At 45.3% G+C, this 19,412-nt stretch overlaps 1 protein-coding gene and 1 non-coding gene across 2 annotated transcripts; both read right to left on the reverse strand.

Annotated features, from left to right (window-relative positions):
• Positions 1-5,470: 5,470 nt before the first annotated feature.
• Positions 5,471-18,618, reverse strand: LOC149337223 (uncharacterized). Its single transcript, XM_089554356.1, has 4 exons — positions 18,521-18,618; positions 17,088-17,208; positions 10,745-11,026; positions 5,471-5,659 (listed from the first exon to the last, which is right to left on the reverse strand). Exons 1-4 carry the CDS (start codon positions 18,595-18,597, stop codon positions 5,471-5,473), a joined length of 669 nt encoding a protein of 222 aa, XP_089410482.1. The 5' UTR covers positions 18,598-18,618.
• TRNAA-UGC (transfer RNA alanine (anticodon UGC)) lies at positions 7,521-7,592 on the reverse strand. The gene has a single exon. It is a non-coding gene; the product is annotated as a tRNA-Ala (tRNA).
• Positions 18,619-19,412: the final 794 nt, after the last annotated feature.

The raw sequence follows: 19,412 nt of genomic DNA on the forward strand, positions 1-19,412 counted from the left end.
CCAATTATATGCTAAGTGCTGATAATCAGTGGTATTTATGATGTGACATCTTCGTCTTCTATGATCATGGAAGGCAGTTGGACTAGTTTGTGTGTATTCGTTAGTGACTGCGACATTCCAACTAGCGTGGAAAGCACAAGGACAGCGACAAAAGGAACCGACGGGACAGCACAGTAGCGTGCTGTCCCGTCGGTTCCTTTTGTCGCTGTCCTTGTGCTTTCCACGCTAGTTGCAGTGTCGCGGTCGCTTCGTCTTCTAGGAACGCCAGGCTCTTTGCACTGCTACCTTCTCTCCTTCCGCCTTTTCTATATTTGCCGATGGATCCTACGAATAACAAATGAGATACAGGAGCTAGCCTAGGCAGTACAGGAGGAACAAATAATTGCAGATGATAGAAAGCAAATCCATTTATTTTTTTTTCTTGTGAAGCTTTACGCTTCAAGGTTCCTTTACGCTTCAAGGTTCCTCTTAGATCACGAGCAAAAAAATTAGCTACCGTCGTGGCGAATGGTGCTTTATGTGCGCGTGAAAACTATCCCCGACAGCACATGTCCTATGTCGACGGTAGTGTCAGCGATAGCCACGGCGGTGGCCACGGCTGTAACTTGTCCTGACGTCTAGTGAGAAATGGCATCATAATCATTCGCTTTCACTGCCACCTGACTGCAACACTAGAGGAGCTGATAAACACTCGTGATGCTTTATGCATCATCTGTCCACTACTTCTGCACCCTAGTAGCCATAGAGCTTCTTACTATTACCTAGAGGGAAAGCTGGTAGCGCTGCACTTCAGCCACCATGGACGCTCAAAGCATCATGGGCCGGTGAGCTACTTGTTGCGGAACAGTCCCATTTTTTTGGGAACATTTTTTCTGAAAGCTTATTTCATTTTAATAGTGTGCCTGTTAAGCGCGAGATATTAGTTTTTGTAGTGTTCCATTACTTGGCCAATTGGAGAGCGAGACATCTCTTATTTTGGGCAAATTTTGCATTTACATGCTTTTCTGCTCATTTGTTCGCATCATTAGAGAGATATTGAATGCTAGGGCATTCTTAATTATTGAACAGCGTTTATTTTTGCATTATTTCTTGGAAAAAGTGGTAGTTCTGCAATCTGTAGCTACCGGCCCATCTTGAGGGCGTGATCTTGAGGGCGCTCTACGCAAACTCCCATAGAAAGGTCGCCAGCTTTCCCTCTAGATAATACTAAGAAACTCTATGCTAGTAGCTACCTTGACATTATCACAGGCTCCTCAGGTGCTATATGCTGTCTGCGGCGTGTTCTGAACTCTGGCTTTTTGACCCACGAGATTTCGGACTTTCGATGACATTCTTTATAGCGCAAGGCTAGGTTCCCTTCCTCAAACATAGCCTTGAACTATAACGAATGTCGTCGTGACACCTCAAGGCCAATAGCAGAACCATGTACTCCATTTTTTAACGATAGTAAGGTCCTGTACAATCACAAAGATAAACTAAATAGAGAAATCAGCGAAGCATTTCATATTAAAACAAACCGCGACACATACGCAAGCACCCCATCCGTCCTCGTTCATGACCGTAAACTGTTGCATCTTGAACATCATGACTGAAGTTGTCATCTTATCAGTGTTGTTGGTGTAGGTCATGCATGCTCTTAGTTGTAAAGAGTATATTTTGTGGGTTCCTTCGCAATGAACCTTCAGCTGCTAGTCAGCGCTTGTCCCGTCATTTTTCTTGTCCCTGTTGCTGCGCTGTTTCATTCAAGTATGTACCAACTCGCTCAGCTCGCCGTTTTACTAAAGAACCACAGGGGGTCGAATTATCCGGAGCCCTCCACTACGGCGTCTCCCATAGCCTGCGTCGCTTTGCGACGTTAAACCCAATTAAAAGTTTTAAAATCAGAGTGGTGCTACTTACGTATGTAGTAATTAAGCGAGCAGCAAATTGCATGTTGCCTTTTTATATTTTCTTTGTTTGAAATGGCATCATGGCGGCGGCCATCGGAAAACACCTGATTTCACGCACGCAGCTGCCGAACAGACGGCGCGCGGTCAGTGTAAAACGCGATTGTCGTCGCGTGATTTCACTTGTTTCATGTATGTGTGTGAATAGTCCACTGAAACCTATTAATGCTATCGCGTCGAACACTTAGACCCATCTTGCATCGTATGTCCTCAAAATTTTTGCCGCCTCTGCGCTCACAAGCATATTCGGCCTTCGTCCACTTGCTGTCTTCGGCTACATCGCATTCCCGGCACACTTCATGCACTGCAGGTTTAGACATATACGCTTGTTGAGCTTCACTGTGCAGAAGCCGACATCATTGCAACTCCGCTCCTTCACTATCCTGTACAGAACCAATGGCAAACCGACGGCTCTTCGCATTGCAAATGCAGGCACCAGATGCGTGGAAATTCCCCGATGAGTTCTCCTCGGCAAGAGCTCTCCTAAACGAGAGTGCAGGTCGACCACCAGCCCCTCTCCCAAGCCACGGTCGTGCCTCTTGCCATGAGATACTATTCCGCAACGCGGATTGACTCTTCCGCGCATCCTCCTTTCCCTATCGCGGTGGCCACTCGGTCTTCGGCGCGCCTCGGCTTTCCTCCTTTCGCCTCTCCTGTGTGTGTGGCTAATTAATGATATTTTACCGTCGAGGTACCAAAAGCGGATTACTTGCAGTTTTTATACATCAAAGTTACATTTTAATCCCGCACATATCTGCTGGCATATTTTGCCATTGGTCGGAAAACCAGTAGAATGCAACATTAGGCCTTGAAGCTAAAGAAATGGCTCAGGTTTGAGAGATTATACACCTTTACTGTGCTGAAACAGGGTTCACTGAGGAAGGATTCCTGTCTGTTATGAGAAGGCGGCAGGTTACGCTCACATAACTGAATAAAGCGTGCACACTCGTGCTGCCGCCGGCATGGGCCCTACCTTTCTTTGAAATCGCACCTTTGCCGCAGCTGTTTGATCTCCTTATGAGAACAAAAAATAACTGCGCAAAAGGACAGGCCAAGAGAAAGAGAACCACACGGGACAAACGCAGACTGACAACTGATTTATTCCACGAACTCCTCTTTCCTTCAGCAGCAAAGCGCATGCGCACCAACCACAAAAACAAAAACAAAAGCCACACTGCGCAGTTATTTTTTGTTCTCATAATGTCGTACCAACTAGCCCCTCACCGCACTCTTCTTGATCTCCTTGCCCCACATACCGCCATGGCTGGTCTAGACGTGACGGCAGCGAGCGCTCTCATTAAGTCCGGCTTAGAAGACGGTCGCTTCGGCCTTCGTCTTTTATTTTACTTTCCCTTTGCACAAAATCTCTCCTCCTCTACGCTGCCCTCCTCTCGCTACTTCCGCTAACATAGGCTTATGACGCGATCTGAGGAATCAGTGGCTATGCGCTCGTGTGCCATGCCTGACCGCGCCAGTTGCGTTTCGGTGGAGGCGAAACACAAAAGGCGTCAGTATACTGTGCGATGTCAGTGGATGTTAAAGAATCCCTGCCGGTCGAAATTATTACGGAGCCCTCCACTACGGCACCTATTTCCCTTTGTTTTCATTCCCACCTTCGTCCCTTCCCCTAACGGCGCAACTCGGATGCCCAACAATAAGTTAGACATTTACTGCGCTGTTTACGGCACCACTAACCATTAAGCGCATTAAAGTCTGTCGCCGAAAAAAGTGTCAGGTCCACCTCTTCGCAGAAAGTCGGTGCTAGCATGAAGTGTTTCCTGAACGAGCACATCAAATCTCAAGGTGAGCATCGCTGCTTCTGGTCGCACTTTGACTCAGTCTCCGCCGGACCATATACGTGTTTATGGCGCAGATGATGAAGGCACTTGCTGGTTGCCATGTTCTTCAGCCAGTCTACAAGCAGCGGTCCTACTGCCGCCCAACACGTGGACGTGCTGTGGGAGTGGGACTCTTACAAAAGAAATAACTTGACCGAAGGGAGCGCCCTTTTCTTCCGTGTCACTGCGGCACGCACTGCGACCTGTGCAGTATCCCCCATAAAAAGAAAAATCTGATTGGTACCCCCTTTTAATCCGAATTTTTCCCAAGGCCACTCCATGCACCACTCTCGTTCTCCTCCAGCTCCACTGGTTCATAAAAAACCGCCTCCTCCGACTGCGCATGAGCAGTTATGTTAGTGATAGCCACATCCGACAGATGGCGGCAGCTGTTGCTTGCGCCTAACGGGCTTTACTTGCGCCTATCGGGCTGTCACTTAAGCCAGCAGCTGTGAAGCCCACACTTGCCACTTCAGAGGCGCAGATGGCTGCTTGTGCAACCAGACCGTGCTTGCGCCTCCCACGAGCGTTTGCATTCAACCAGTAGCGGACGAATTTTCCCCCATGGAGGAAAAAAAAATTGAGGAAGAAGCTCCACGCCCAGCGGCCAACCTTCGCAAGCCAAGTGCTCGTGAAGCTACCCTTGCTCCGTTTTTCGCTCTTCCAGTCAGTCCTTCATGTTTTGGTTCTGGTATGTTTTAGAGCGGCCGTCTGTGCGGCCCGTGGCGTGGTGTGTCTACAGCAAGTAGCTTGATCTACAGCCAGTTTGCTGCGCTAATTCGAGCATGCGCGTGCTCAATGGGACTAGATTTTACCGCACGCTATCACGTGGCGTGATCACAGGGGGACCGACTCTCTCCTTTTTACTATATTTTTACTTGATAAGACTAGGCTTCAAATTTGCTGCCGGACGCCCCCTGCTCAGTTTTTTTCCTCCATGTTTTCGTCACATCCCAGAGGGCGCAAATCCTGTGAAGAAGGCGGATTATGGTGGCGCCACTTAAAAATCAGAGTATCAGTTCAATTTATATATTTTATACTTTAAATTCTACTGTGGTTCTTTGCCATTCTAAGCTACATTATTTTTATTTCTGTGCGCTGCATGCAGTATTTCCATTTTCCTTTTAGGTCATCAGAAAGTCTCCTGTTGCTTGTCTCTACTGCTGATGTTCTGACTTTACTCTATCACTAAGACCAGCAGCTTTTGGAAAGCTTACCATGTTCTTGATGCCTGCATAGCCATTGAACCACCGCGATCGAAACTCCGCGACCTGTGCCGCGATCAGTGCGGCAAATAAACTTGAGCGATTGGCACGATCCATCTTTATGATGCAGTATCCTCCAACCCTGTGCATCCCATGACCTCAGGTGCCTCATTAACAAAATCATTCGCTAGCAGGCTCGCATCGCCTTTGTGGCCCGAGTCCACTTGTCGAGCTTCTCAATAAGACAATGTAGAAAACGCAGTTTTCGAATATCACTTACTGCGGCGGCATTTATGTCATATAAGGTGCCTCATATTTCTAGGAGCGAAACAATGTACTGATTAGTGCTTCTAAAATCCCTAAGCACGTGAGAACGGCCGCGTTGCACACGCGCTTGTCTAGAGTTGCATACATGCCGCCTTATTTTCCTGGCCAGGGTTCTGAGCGCAGTCTTTATTCTTAAGCGCAGCTGCCGTATTTTTCACGGGAACTTCCGGTTTCTGTTCTCATCGAGGACAGCCTTGCCTACGGTGAGTCGCGGGAATATCTCGGAGACAGTGTTATTGATCATGCAGGCGCTCCTGTTGTAGACTTCGTAGGCGAGGTCGAAGAAGGCCCAGCCCACACGCCTGAACACCTTGTCATCCAGGGGCATCACGAAACGGCGCATCTGCGGGCAAAAAGCAGTGCCAACGAACAAGGTTTGACAAAGCCGAAAACAGCGCAGAAATAGACAACTGACGACGCAAAGCTAAACAGAAGAACCCGCTCTTAAGCTATCCAGCACATACGAGCCAGGGTATAGCCGCCCTAAGCGTCGTTTGAAAAAGAGATCTCTATTTGGTTGCAGACTTGTTGCAAGTCATCAGTTTACGCTATTGTGCCAGCGCATGTGCTCTGATAGCTGATCTGCGAGACACAGAGAAACCGTTTTAATGAAAAGCACACATATTACCAGCCGTGTAAAAACCGCTGACACGCTTCTCTGCGTAGCGAAGGAAACTGGGGAGGAAAAGAAGGAAACAGAGAAGTGCAGAAACTGGTAAAGTAAAAAAAAGAAGGGAGGGAGAAAACAATAGTAAACAAATTGGCATTGAGTACGGACTGAGGTATATCAACTAGTAATGTTAAAGGACATTAAGTGGTCAAATGCAATGTTCTACTAAGGGGCGAACAAAATTCGCGGCATGAAGAGGAGATGCAGGAATTATGAAGATTTGTCGAGTAAGTCAATGTCATCTAAAAAGAAAAAAAGTCATCTCCACGTCTCTGCTGCCTAAGGGAGGCTAAGGAACATAATACGCAGTCCACTGTTAGAGGTACTTGGGTGAGCGACTCCATACATTATTCATAGAACGCATGCTCGTCAGTATTGCAGAGTTTTCAAAGAGGGTAGGCTGCAGTAATAAAACAGAAAGATGTTACAAAGGAACCATACAGAACAAAGCTATCTCTGCGGAGTCATGGTCAGTTATATAAGGGCTCAGATAATGGACTATGGAGGTTTAACATATAATGAAAATCCCCTTTGTTGTGCATTATCATACCGCACTGTGATAATGAACGCATTTGATCCACTTCCTACAAAGACGAAGATTATGGATATGCTCAGAACTGCCATATTGCTTGCGGTGTTATCTTATATATATATATATATATATATATATATATATATATATATATATATATATATATATATATATATATATATCTATATATATATGTGACTTCCCCAACTTATTATATTTTTAATCAGTTGCCTTAAAGATTTTGTTATCCCTTATATATATATATATATATATAACGAAAGAGTTGAAGTACACTTCTTAGAGAAACATTTAATTACCGAGGGTTTCGGACGGTGGACCGTCCTTCATCAGGCTAAGGTTGTTTGTGTCAGAAAAAACCTTACCCTGATGAAGGACTGTCCACCGTCCGAAACCGTCGGTAAATAAATGTTTCTCTAAGAAGTGTACTTCAACTCTTTCCTTATGTTATCAGCAGTCGAGCAAGATTTTCATCGTAACGTATATATATATATATATATATATATATATATATATATATATATATATATATATATATATATATATATATATATATATATAAGATAAGACCGCAAGAAATATGGAAGTTCTGAGCATATCCATAATATATATATATATATATATATATATATATAATGCAGCAAAAAAAGAGAAATCTTGGCACGGTATGTAGTAGTAAGAACGTAGACCAACGTTTGAAACGCTTGAAACAATTTATTGACGTTTCGACCGTGGAACGGCCTTCGTGACATTCTGACGAAGGCCGTTCCACGGTCGAAACGTCAATAAATTGTTTCAAGCGTTGGTCTACGTTCTTACTATATATATACGAAAGAAGCCAACAGCCGCAGAAACCAATGGGCACAGGGGATTTTTTATTTATATATATATTTTATTTTGTGGTGTTTATCAATTTAGAATATTACTAAATATGTTATCGCCTAAAGCTAATTGAGTAGAAAAGCAGAAGAAAAAACAACCACATGCCGCCGGTGGGATCCGAACCCACGACCTCCGAATTGCACGTCCGGTGCTCTACCGCTGAGCTACGGCGACGGCTGTCAAATCGCCTGCTTTCGGGGGTATTTATGTTTACAAGTAACCTAACCTTGAGAGTGTTCATCAGCGCCACCCACGTTCATAAGCGGCGGACGTAGAACGTCCTGAGTTACCGCAGGTGTGACGTAGAACTTCATCGAACGGAGAGGGTGGAAGCTGCGTGAGAACCCTCTTATGCTTCCTATGGCGTCAAGGCTGCCAGAACCGAGGCCCTCGCTAAGCAATTAACCAAACAAGGGAAGGGTAATGAGGGGCTCGTTATAAATATGAAAGAAGCCAACAGCCACAGAAACCAAGGGGCACAGGGAATTTTTTTATTTATTTATTTTATTTTGTGGTGTTGATCAATTTAGAATATTACTGAATAGGTTATCGCCTAAAGCTAATTGAGTACAAAAGTAGAAGAAAAAACAACCACATGCCGCCGGTGGGATCCCAACCCACGACCTCCGAATTACGCGTCCGGTGCTCTACCTCTGAGCTACGGCGACGGCTGTCAAATCTTCTGCTTTCGGGGGTATTTATGTTTACAAGTAACCTAACCTTGAGAGTGTTCATCAGCGACACCCACATTCATAAGCGGCTGACGTAGAACGTCCTGAGTTACCGCAGGTGTGACGTAGAACGTCATCGAACGGAGAGGGTGGAAGCTGCGTGAGAACCCACTTATGCTTCCTATGGCGTCAAGGCTGCCAGAATCGAGGCCCTCGCTAAAGGGGTATGAGGGGCTCGTTATAAATATGAAAGAAGCCAACAGCCACAGAAACCAAGGGGCACAGGGGATTTTTTTTATTTATTTATTTATTTTATTTTCTGGTGTTGATCAATTTAGAATATTACTGAATATGTTATCGCCTAAAGCTAATTGAGTAGAAAAGCAGAAGAAAAAACAACCACACGCCGCCGGTGGGATCCGAACCCACGACCTCCGAATTACGCGTCCGGTGCTCTACCTCTGAGCTGCTGCGACGGCTGTCAAATCTTCTGCTTCTATAGCGAAGAAAAGCTTTCTCGACTGCTGTTTATAAGTAAAAGGAGGCACATCGCTTCATGTCGAAACATACCAAACATACACATACACGCGCGCACACACACATATATACATATATATATATTCAAAAGACAGGCCTCCTTCCAAAACTTCGACTCGCAATAAATATTTACATAAAGGAAGCGTTTCACAATTTCGCATTTTACCTCTAGCAACTAAATACGTTTATCTTTTTGTGCTGTATATATATATATATATATATATATATATATATATATATATATATATATATATATATATATATATATGACAGAAGCCAACAGCCACAGAAACCAAGGGGCACAGGGGACTTTTTGTTTAATTTATTTATTTAATTTGTGGTGTTGGTCAATTTACAATATTACTTAATATGTTATCGCTTAATGCTAATTGATTAGAAAAGCAGAAGAAAAAACAACCACATGCCGCCGGTGGGATCCGAAACCACGACCTCCGAATTACGCGTCCGGTGCTCTACCTCTGAGCTACGGCGACGGCTGTCAAATCTTCTACTTTCGAGGGTATTTATGTTTACAAGTAACCTAACCTTGAGAGTGTTCATCAGCGCCACCCCCGTTCATAAGCGGCGGACGTGGAACGTCCTGAGTTACCGCAGGTGTGACGTAGAACGTCATCGAACGAAGAGGGTGGAAGCTGCGTGAGAACCCTCTTATGCTTCCTAAGGCGTCAAGGCTGCCAGAACCGAGGCCCTCGCTAAGCAATTAAGCAATAGAAAGAGAGAGAAAGAGGGATAGCGGGCAGACAGGAGAGAAGAAAAGAAATCAAAGAGGTGTGGGGGTATGGGGCTTAACGTCCCAAAGAAACTCAGGCTATGAGAGACGCCGTAGCGAAGGGCTCCGTAAATTTGGATCACCTGGGGTTCTTTAACGTGCACTGATAGCGCACAGTATATGGGCCTCCAGAATTTCGCCTCCATCGAAATTTGACCGCCGTGACCGGGATCGAACCCGCGTCCTTCGGGTCAGCGCCCGAGTGCCATAACCACTGAGTCGCCGCGGCGGCACCGAACCAGAATTTACTCTAAGTAGGCAGCGTGCTTGCGCGGTGCGATGCATGTTTCGCCTACTTCGAACAAGAATTGACTCGAAGTAGGCAAAATATGCATCTTACCGAGCAAGCACCCTGCGAGCCAAATCTTCGTGTCTTTTTGGGCCCATGCTAAGTTGTGAACATACTATCATGATGGAAAGAAACACGAACAACGTGGCGGCTACGCGGTCCGTTGTTGGAATTTGTTTTCCACACGCTTTTACCTGGCTGGTAAAAAAGGATGTTATGGTCGTCCTGGAACGCGTCACGGGCGATGCCAGCGTCTTTTTGCTACCACCGAATTAAAAGCGCGAATAAAAGATACTCTAATACCGTAGTTCGTAAGTGTCACGTTGTTCGGGCTTCTTTCGATCGTGATAATACGTTGCCGCAGTGCTCATTCACGGTGAAACGCAAAAAGTGGCCCGTGTTCTGTGCGATGTCAGCGCGCGTTAGAGATCTCCAGGTGGCCGAAATTATTCCGGAGTCAACCACTATGGCACCATGGTCGAAATTTCCGGAGCCCTCCACTACGGCGTCTCTCATCGCCTTAGTCGCTTTGGGACGTTAAACCCCATAAACCAACCAACCAATCTTTTTTTACTTTCTTCTTTCACGCCCTCCTTTATTCCTTCCTATACGGCGCGGTTCAGGTGTCCACCGAGATATGTGAGAAAGTAACAGCGTCATTTCCTTTTGTCAAAAAAAAACTAGAACAACAACTAACCTAGGCTGACGCGAAAAGGTCATCTTCGATAGTCACTTACTTCGAACAATGCTCCATCACCCCAACACAACACCCCACGCGCTCAACTTCCAGCGTCTGGCTCTGGGTTTGGATGTCGTCGTCTTCATCAACTTCCATTTCGGCGGTGCAAACAGACCAGCTTCGCTGGCCACACGAAGCCGAACAACCCGCGTGCCTGCCTTTGCATTCACAGCACGGAAGTAGTCTTAAGGGCCCTCAGTAAATTTGGACACGCGATGAAATTAGTGCAAAGCTGTTTCCTTTTCCGGGCAGGTGGCGCTATCAGCACACCGACACAAGCCGTGGCGCGTGCACACTAACCTTCTCCTCGATGGTTTGGGGAGTCTCGAAGCTGAAGAGCGCGGTGTTATTGAAACCGGTCGCGGTCAGGCTGTCGGCATCTTTTTGCTCGTTGGGCACCTGGCTCAGGCAGTAGGCGACAAACTGCTCTGGGTGATTGCCCTCGCAATGTGTGCCGAACTTCACTGGCTTCTTCATCGGCTCCTCCAGCCAGAAGCCCATGAAGACCAGCGTTGAGGACAGCGCAACCTCGAGTGTTTTTTCACCCTTGAGGCCATTCTGCAGGAACTTGAAGACGTGCTCCTGCATACCGCCGAGCGAAGCAAGTGCATCCTGTACACGATTGCTCAACCAACGGATTTCATGTTTCGCTTCATTCTATCACATTAAAAATATGGTTATGTTTCTTTAAAGTCTAAGTTCTTAGCCAACAGCATCTATCTGGCGTATTTCATTGTAGAGCACGAAGATTTCAACACAATACACGAAATTCAGCCGACTTCAAAGATCATCGCCACCCAACCCAACACAAAACAGCTGTGTGATCTAACTGCCGCAACATTGATTTGGAAAGTAAAGGCAGCTCTTATCAGCGAACTCAAAATAATTGGGATTCCTGTCTTTGCTTGCTTTCTATAAAATGCAACAAATATGTTTGGTTCGAAAAGTGTAAGGACTGTCAACTGGGTAGATGCAGAGAAAATGTGATAGCAGCCTTTTTTTACTGGTAATCTCTTCCAGTTGTGAATCTATTCCTTTTCCGAGCTCATTGTCCTTCACTGCCCAATGCATCCCAATTTTGATTCCATATAAATTCCGACTACTTAACTGCGAAGAATGCGCCACATTGTTGCGGGGCTTGTGAGACCCAGGTTGTTGTTCTCAATCAATGCGAGAAGGCATAGCTCCCACGTGCCCCAGTTTTGCAAAGATAATTCTTCAGTGACTGTATATTTCGCATGTAGGCCTCTTGTTGTTTGAGTCATTTTCTTCTCCGCTATTTTCATGGTTTCTGGGTTATTCTTCTTCCGGCGCTTTCCGCCTCCCCCACAAGTCAAAAAGAAGACGGTTGACCTGTTGCAGTTAGCGAAAGCAAATCCCTCTAAACGTGACCAAGCAGGTGGCGGCTTCACACAGACGCCGACGCCGCCGGCCACTTTGCTTCTAATGATGTCGCATTAAAACTGTTTGGGATAAGAAGGTAATCTGTAACGAACGTGTATCCGATACGTGTACCGTATTTACTCGCATATAGGTCGACCTTTTTTTTCAGAAATGTTGCCCATAATTAGTTATCGTCCTGTATTCTTGACCAAAGAACCTCGACCTATATTCGTGACCAAAGAGAGCAAAAGTAGCGAGCTAATGGAGTTCTGTTGTCAGGCCCACCGTTTCAAGCAGCTCCGGCTACACTGGTACAATACTTTGTATGGTCGCAGTAAATACACATAAAAAATAAAGGAAAAATTAGTGTTCGTAAGTCTAATATAAACGTTCGGAACTACCGTATAAACGCGTGTAAGGGCCCGCGCCCGCGTATGGGCCGCTCCCCGTTTTCCCGAAGGAAATGTTTAAAACAAATAGATCCTTGTAAGCGCCGCACCCGAACTTTCCATGACCGAGGCGGGAATACCCTTCTAAATGCACGCGCTGTGTCCTCTGCGATCAGCTCCGGCTTCGAGCAACGGTGCGTTTGATCGCGGATCCCACGTAGGCGCGCAGGAGCTTCCAAGTGCCCTCCATGGATGGCGCCTGAAGTCGCAGTCTTCATCATCATCATTCGGGTGCACACAAGAGCAATGCGGGTGCACACAGCGAATTGCTGTGTGCACCCCCATTGCTCTTGCTCATTTCTGTAGTCTTATCGGGGTAGACAGCTTAGGAAGGAGTATATTTTGGCGTTTAAATAGGTACCAAAACCAGTGTATTGCAGTTTATGAGGGGTCGTGATCAAAACAAAAGCTCCGGCATGCATGTCGAAGCCGTAGTCGCGCATAACACATACATTAAAAATGAAAAATTTTCGTCAGTTAAAATCTAGCAAAAGTGCTAGTTCAATGGGTCGATTTATAGTCGAATATTTTTGTTTATTTCTCGGCGAGCCTAATCTATAGGGGTCGACCTATATTCGTGGTCGACCTATATGCGAGTAAATAAGGTAGTATACGGGTATCGGCGAACACAATGAGTATATCTGCGCATTTGGAGCTGATTTTCTTTAACACGCCGGTATCTTACCCAACTGGAAGCAAAATATAACCATGGAGGTCGTTACGGAGAGAAGCATCTTAGCAAGTTTACAAGGCCACAGGCCACCAAGAGGGTAAAGAAATGCAGCCTTAGGTGACAAGTGTTCCTTCAACACCTGAGTACACGCTGGCGCCAGTTGGCACCCTGTGACCTCTGAACGAATTGAAAAGCTGTAAATCATTCCGAACTGCCATGCCAGGTTTTTTAGTAGATATATGGCAGCAGATTAGCCATAAAACACCTTGTTTTTCTTCCTATGCTATGGTTTGTTTTGAGTATAGAAGAATTTTTGCACGTTACCTGGCCACACAATCTGTAAAAGATACGATTAAGACCACGTCTCTTGTCTTCCTACAGACCTTGTTTCTCTAAAAATATTTCACCATGCAGTGTGAACATGTACAGAAACAAGCTTCGCTGTGCTTTCCTCGATAAGGAGGTTTACTGTGCTAGAAAAATTGTTCTAGAAAAAAGGTCGAGTAATGACAGTCAGGCTGACAAACTGACGCCTTGTCTTCATTTCGGCTCGGTGTAAAAGAGACGAGTCCAACTGGTAAAGTTGTAGTCCCATGACGCTGCCACAAAATAGCGACAAACTTTTCTCTCGAAATCAACTTTTCAATTTGGTATGGGCAGAAATACAGTGAACTAAGTGCTTGATATGAAAGGTGAGATATGCTAGGAAAATAACTCAGATCAAATCTGTTGTTAGTCTTCGTGATAAAAGCATCTCTTACAAAGACTGAAACTACGTCAGGAAGCCATTTCCAAAGTTTGACTCTAGTCAGGATAAATGGAAGAAAGACGTATCGCCTGTTATTGCCTCGGAAGAGTAGTGTATGTGGTGATAAGTCTTAGCACATGTAACAAGTGAAGGCGGGCTAGTTGGTGGTTGTCAATGGAGTGCATATTGCAACCGCGCACAACGACGAGGGACGCGTCTTGTCCTGTGCTTTCCTCTCTTCGTCCCTCGTCGTTGTGCGCGGTTGTAATATGCACTCCATTGATAAGACTTAGCTCGCCTGCAATGCAGAAGTTTCATCGACTGTGGCGAGTGGTAATGCAATATACGGATTATTACTTTTTAAAAATGGGCTTTACCAGATAGAAGACTGCTTTTTTCGGTATGGCATTGCCACAGGTTTAGTACATGAGAATGCAGCTAAGATGTGCTATCAGGCTGGTTAAGTAGTATTGAACAGTTGAGTTTTTAAATGTTAGTTTTGGGCTCCGTAATTATTGAGGGGTGTGTAGCTTACCATAATTACCATGAAAGCATCAACTGATGGGCGAGTTGGTTACGCATTATATGATTGAAACAGCCCTATATCCACAAGATATCACATAATTTGAAAAGTGTTGGAAAAAGAGTCAGAGTGGATGTTGTTTTTTCGGCCTCCGTTAAGTTATCGAGCTTGTGCATGCCTGTCAACAACCCAGAGAAAACTATCCCCGATTGCCCGAAAAATCATGAGTGCAACTTCGTGAAGTGTCAAAAAAATGTCGTGTATTTCATTCCTCTTACTTGTAATAGGTTTTATATTGGCCAGACAGGACAGTGCTTAAATGATAGGCTCTGGCAGCACCGCAACAATGTTGATAACTAGAGACCGGATTTTAGGCAAATGCTTATTTTTTTTAACGTTTCGTAGGCGCACCATTTTTACATATGAGCACGAATTAGGTGTTGAGAACATGTTTAATACTCTTTTTATAGTGCCTATAAATGCCTATTTTGGCTGTCAGTGCCTATAAATGCCTATTTCCGACCTCGGTGCCTAAAAATGCCCTATTGTACAGAAAAGGGGCCTGAAATACGCTGTGGTTTTGCTTTCAGATTCTGTTTGCTTTCGAATCAATTTCGGATTTTAGTAGAATACACACGTGGCAACATTACATGACCTCGTCAGTTGGCTGTGGTGAACACTGCACCTACGCCGGCTGTGTACACAATACCAGCCACGTCAGCCCAAAATATCGAAGCAACCTTTTCCGATTTGCTGCCATTTTATCGTGGCAGCTTGTTGATTACTTTGGCTGTTAGACTGGTAGTTCACCAGATGGCACCAAATTTCGGAAAGTATACGGAGTAAGTTACAGGTTCGTCCAAATAATTCCCAGTTGGTTCCAATTGCAACCAACTGTAAAATGTTCCATAAACCTGCTGGAAAGAGTTTAACTGATTAAAATTTCCACCTGGGTAACCTGCCTTATTTTCGTTCCTTGTGCCCCAGCCGCATGCCATCTTCATCAAATGGCATTTGTCAGTAATCTTGTTGGAGCAGGCCACACTAGACAGCTGGCAGTCGTGCGTGCATACGAAAACGCATTCGTGCAGGCACGCATTCGTGTAGGCACGCATTCGTGCTTGTCTGCCACTGCTTCCATAGCTTTAACAGTGATTTCTAGATGGATGATGTTTATTTTACCATGGATCCTCGTGGATGTACGTAAGACCGTGCAGAACTATGATTCGTTTCGGCATATTCCGCATCAAGCAGCACCATGTGTAACATTTTCTAGCATCTCGTATTTATGGTTTCCAGACCCTTCTAATGGCAAGCACCATTTGATAGTCGCGTGGCTCCAGACACGTGAAGCCACAAACTATGAAACACTGTTTACACAAATGACAACATATTTTTTGATGTTGAAGCATCGTGTATGCCTGCAATAAATAAGTTCAATTCCTGTGTGAGCGAAGACTGAACTCATTTGTCAGGTGCTTTGAGTTGACAATGTTTCTATCAATTTCTAAATACATGGCCTCCTGTTAAGGTGTTCATTGTTTCTACTTTTGTACACGACAAGCGAATTGTTTGTTTCGAGGCATACCAAAGTGTTTTAAAAGGGTTGGTAACCGTCCCTTTTGCTCTGCTGAAGCATGTGTATTGTACGAAAAGTAGCGCGGCAGCCTTAAAAAAAAACGGCTTCTAATGTTCGCACCTTGCTAAAGTTCCCAAATCATTCCTGCTGTGTTTGGTTTATTTTACGGCAGATATTGAGCGCTGAAGTTCGGAACGGTGTGCACTTTTGATAAAGTTTATAGTGCCTATTTTTCTCCGTTTGGTGCCTAGAATGCAATTTTAGCCGCCTATTTATGGCGCCTAAAACGTGCTTTTTAGTGCCTAAAAATCCGGCCTCTATTGATAACAAAGAGTCCCGTAACCTCAGCATGCATTGCCGTGAGTGCGATTGCACCCCACAGTTTAATTTTTGCCGAGTTGTTGCTAGGAAAAGAGACCAGCTGTGCCGTGAAACAATCGAGGGTTCGAATATCAAGAAGGTTGATGGCACATGTGTAAGCGCTCCATCAGTATCTTTATCTCAAAAAGAACTTCGCTTCCTGAATTGCACATCTTAGCTTGTGTTGGCGTGCAGAATCCGAGTGCATGAATGAGCTCTTTGCGTTGTTTTCTATTTTGATGCCTAAACGTATTTATACGTGCAGCGTGCCAAACAAATGTCAGTTGTTAGTTCAGCGCTGTGTTCTCCGTTTCCTTCTTTCTCTGCTCTCTTGTTTGACCTTCGGACTTGCGCTGTTTCAATCATACAATATAATCCATGCATATCAGTTTTTAGAATTCGGAAATGCGGTTACCCTCGGCGCTGTGGCACAAGAAATGTTCGCTACATGGCGTCAAAATGCATGCGCTTTCGAGAAGCTTGCAGGCAAAGCAACCTCTCCAGTGCACGTAGCTCGTCGAAATAACCAAAATTTTCTGAGGCACAGTGCCGAACGTATCACGGTCCTCGAAATTCTAAAAACTTATATGCATATTGAGTACGGTGCGCTACACGCCCGTCAATAATTGAGGAGCCTAGCAGCTATCCATTATTACTCGACCAGCCTGCTAGTTAGCACGTCTTAGCTGTATTCTGATGTGCTACACCGAAGACAGTGCTATGCTGAAAAAAGCGCTCTTCTAACACAAAAAGCTATATTTTCAAAAATTCTGCCAAGTCTTATGTTCAACATCCTGTATACCAGCAAAACTCGTGCCCCTTGCAGACGGAATAGTCGGCTTTTCAGAAAGTTTGCCGTAGTATTTGCGTACTCTGCCGTACAATACTCCGCATTCCGTAGTAGGAAATGTGGATGTAGTGCACATACCAGTGCTGGTTTCGTGGGGTCCTGGTAGGCCTTTTCTGACCAGGAACTCACGGGCAAGGTGGTGCAGGAGGAGTTGCCCATGTCTTCCGCATTGTGCGTCACCAAGACTAGCAGCTTCAGCCTGCGCGCCCGCGCATGCAGAGAAAAGAGTTGCGGCAAGAGAGCCCGTTAGCTGGACAGAGCCCGGTGCCCCACAGGCACGACCTCAGGTCCATATAGGCGCCATTGTGGGGTCTTTTGCGTATCACGCCATACTACGTTCGTAAGCACTGTGTTTGAGGGGAACAATGCGCTCAAAGGGTTCACGGTGATGCTGACATGGGCGTAAAACTTTCGTACATGCGTTTTCAATCCCTTCCAGATGGCGCTGGGGCACTGCAATATTTCAAATTGTCATTTTTGGAGCTTTTTTTTGACAGGCTGGGAAAGGCGCATATAGGTTCTCTGGAACAGTAGTTACTAGCGAGAAATTCGCCCATAAATACTCTAATAAAAAACAGAAGCCCGGGGTATTCAGCCTTCTATTGAACTGCACGGGCATCCCAAGTTGAAAGAACTTATATTAATTAAAGCCTCATTTCGCTATCCGAAATTGACAGCTCATGGGCTGCAGGCCGATTGCTGCTTAATTTTATTACATAGTTCTCAAGAGCAAAAATGGTAGTATTTTGACGTAAGGAATGTAATGTGAAGGCAATATAAACGCTGGTCCTTAACGTTAACGAAGTGGATTCCAACAGAAGGCAAGCGTAGCAGGAGACGGCAGAAAGTTAAGTGGGCGGATGAGATTAAGAGGTTTGTGAGGATATGGTGTCCGCAACTGGCGAAGGACAGGGTTAATTTGAGAGTCATAGGAGAGGCCTTTGCCCTGCAGCGGGCGTAGTCAGACTGATGGTGATGAAACAGGGTAGAGGTGCGAAAGCTTTTGTTTAGCCTGATCGGCGCATGGTTTTGCTTTGCTGGATCGAAGGCACGTCTGGCGACGACATTAGACTCAAGGTTATGCTCTGATCCAGGTTAAGCCGATTTGATCTGTTCCCACCGCAGATGAAAGTTCAGGAAGACGACGATGTGCAATGCACCGCGCGTGACTGTGTTGCAACTTAGCATGAGGAGGGAACAGCTGCGGCGATAGCATAGTGCTCTGATGCACTGGACAGCGAAGCTGATATGTTGGCGCCGCCGCGGGTTCGAATCCCAGTCGATTCAGTATTTAATTTATTTCCCATTTATTTATTTTACACAGAAGAAATTTCACGTGGCATTGCTATTGCTACGTAAAGGCTATAGACCAGAAGATCGGTTGACAAGATTCATGGTCGAGGTTGGTGAGCTTATCAGTTCTTTCCCACCGCACCCATTACAAGGTGCAAAACGCAGCTACCACGAAGAGGGCATAGCGCGATGAGAGGCACAATGTGCGTTTTACTCACTCCATGTCCTTGGCCGTCTGCATGATGTCCTTGGCCAGTTGCTTGTCGGAAGCGAGGTCCGCACTTTTGTCCTTCATCTTGAGACCCAGAAAGAGGGTCCCATTCCCGAGGCTCTTCGCGAAAGACGACACAACCTGCGTGTTTTGCAAAGCCGCAGATAGGTGAGAGTGTGAGAGGCAGAGAGGCCTAAACAGCGCAGCTGAACCGTTTATTGAGCCGCTTTACAAAAAAAGCTCTTAGCTCAAGTTACTAGAGTCTCACCTTGAACTTTTAGAGATATAGAATCATTTTCGGTTGTTCGATTCGGGGAAAATCGCAGCGGAGGTAAGTTTTGTTGAAGGTGTCTCTTAGTCCCATTAAACGTCATAGGCAAGTCCTCGGAACTGTGAGAGACTTTGTCTTGTTCGGTGCGCATTATCTACATTTCCAGAGCAATGAACACTGAAGCTGACTTATCCTTCATTCCATAAAAGCTTTAGTAAAGCGACGTTTCCACATGCACAAAGCTCAGAATCCTCTACGGCTACGTGAAATTTCAGACGCAGCGCTATAGAACGCGCGATAATTTCTCAGTTCCTGAGTGGAGACAGTGGCAGGGAATGCAGTTTGGTCGCGCGATTGATAGCGACGTATGAACACGAAAAAAACAGGGTGTCATATCATTTCAGGAATACTGAGGTGCAGAACGTAGTACATGTCCATAAGATACACATAAGAGGTACAGTCGTGAGAAATTTGAGAGAGACCGAAATTTGAGCATTTATCTATTAATTACTCGATAAATACATCTGACAGTCACGATTTTTCTTCTTTGTTATTAGTTTTCCTCTTGGCATATAACACTCAAAACTCATCCTCCAATTTATAGAAATAACCAGAAAATTCGCAATTT

Source organism: Amblyomma mixtum, chromosome 7 (assembly GCF_055824585.1).
Source record: "Amblyomma mixtum isolate Tamu chromosome 7, ASM5582458v1, whole genome shotgun sequence".
NCBI lineage: Eukaryota > Metazoa > Arthropoda > Arachnida > Ixodida > Ixodidae > Amblyomma > Amblyomma mixtum.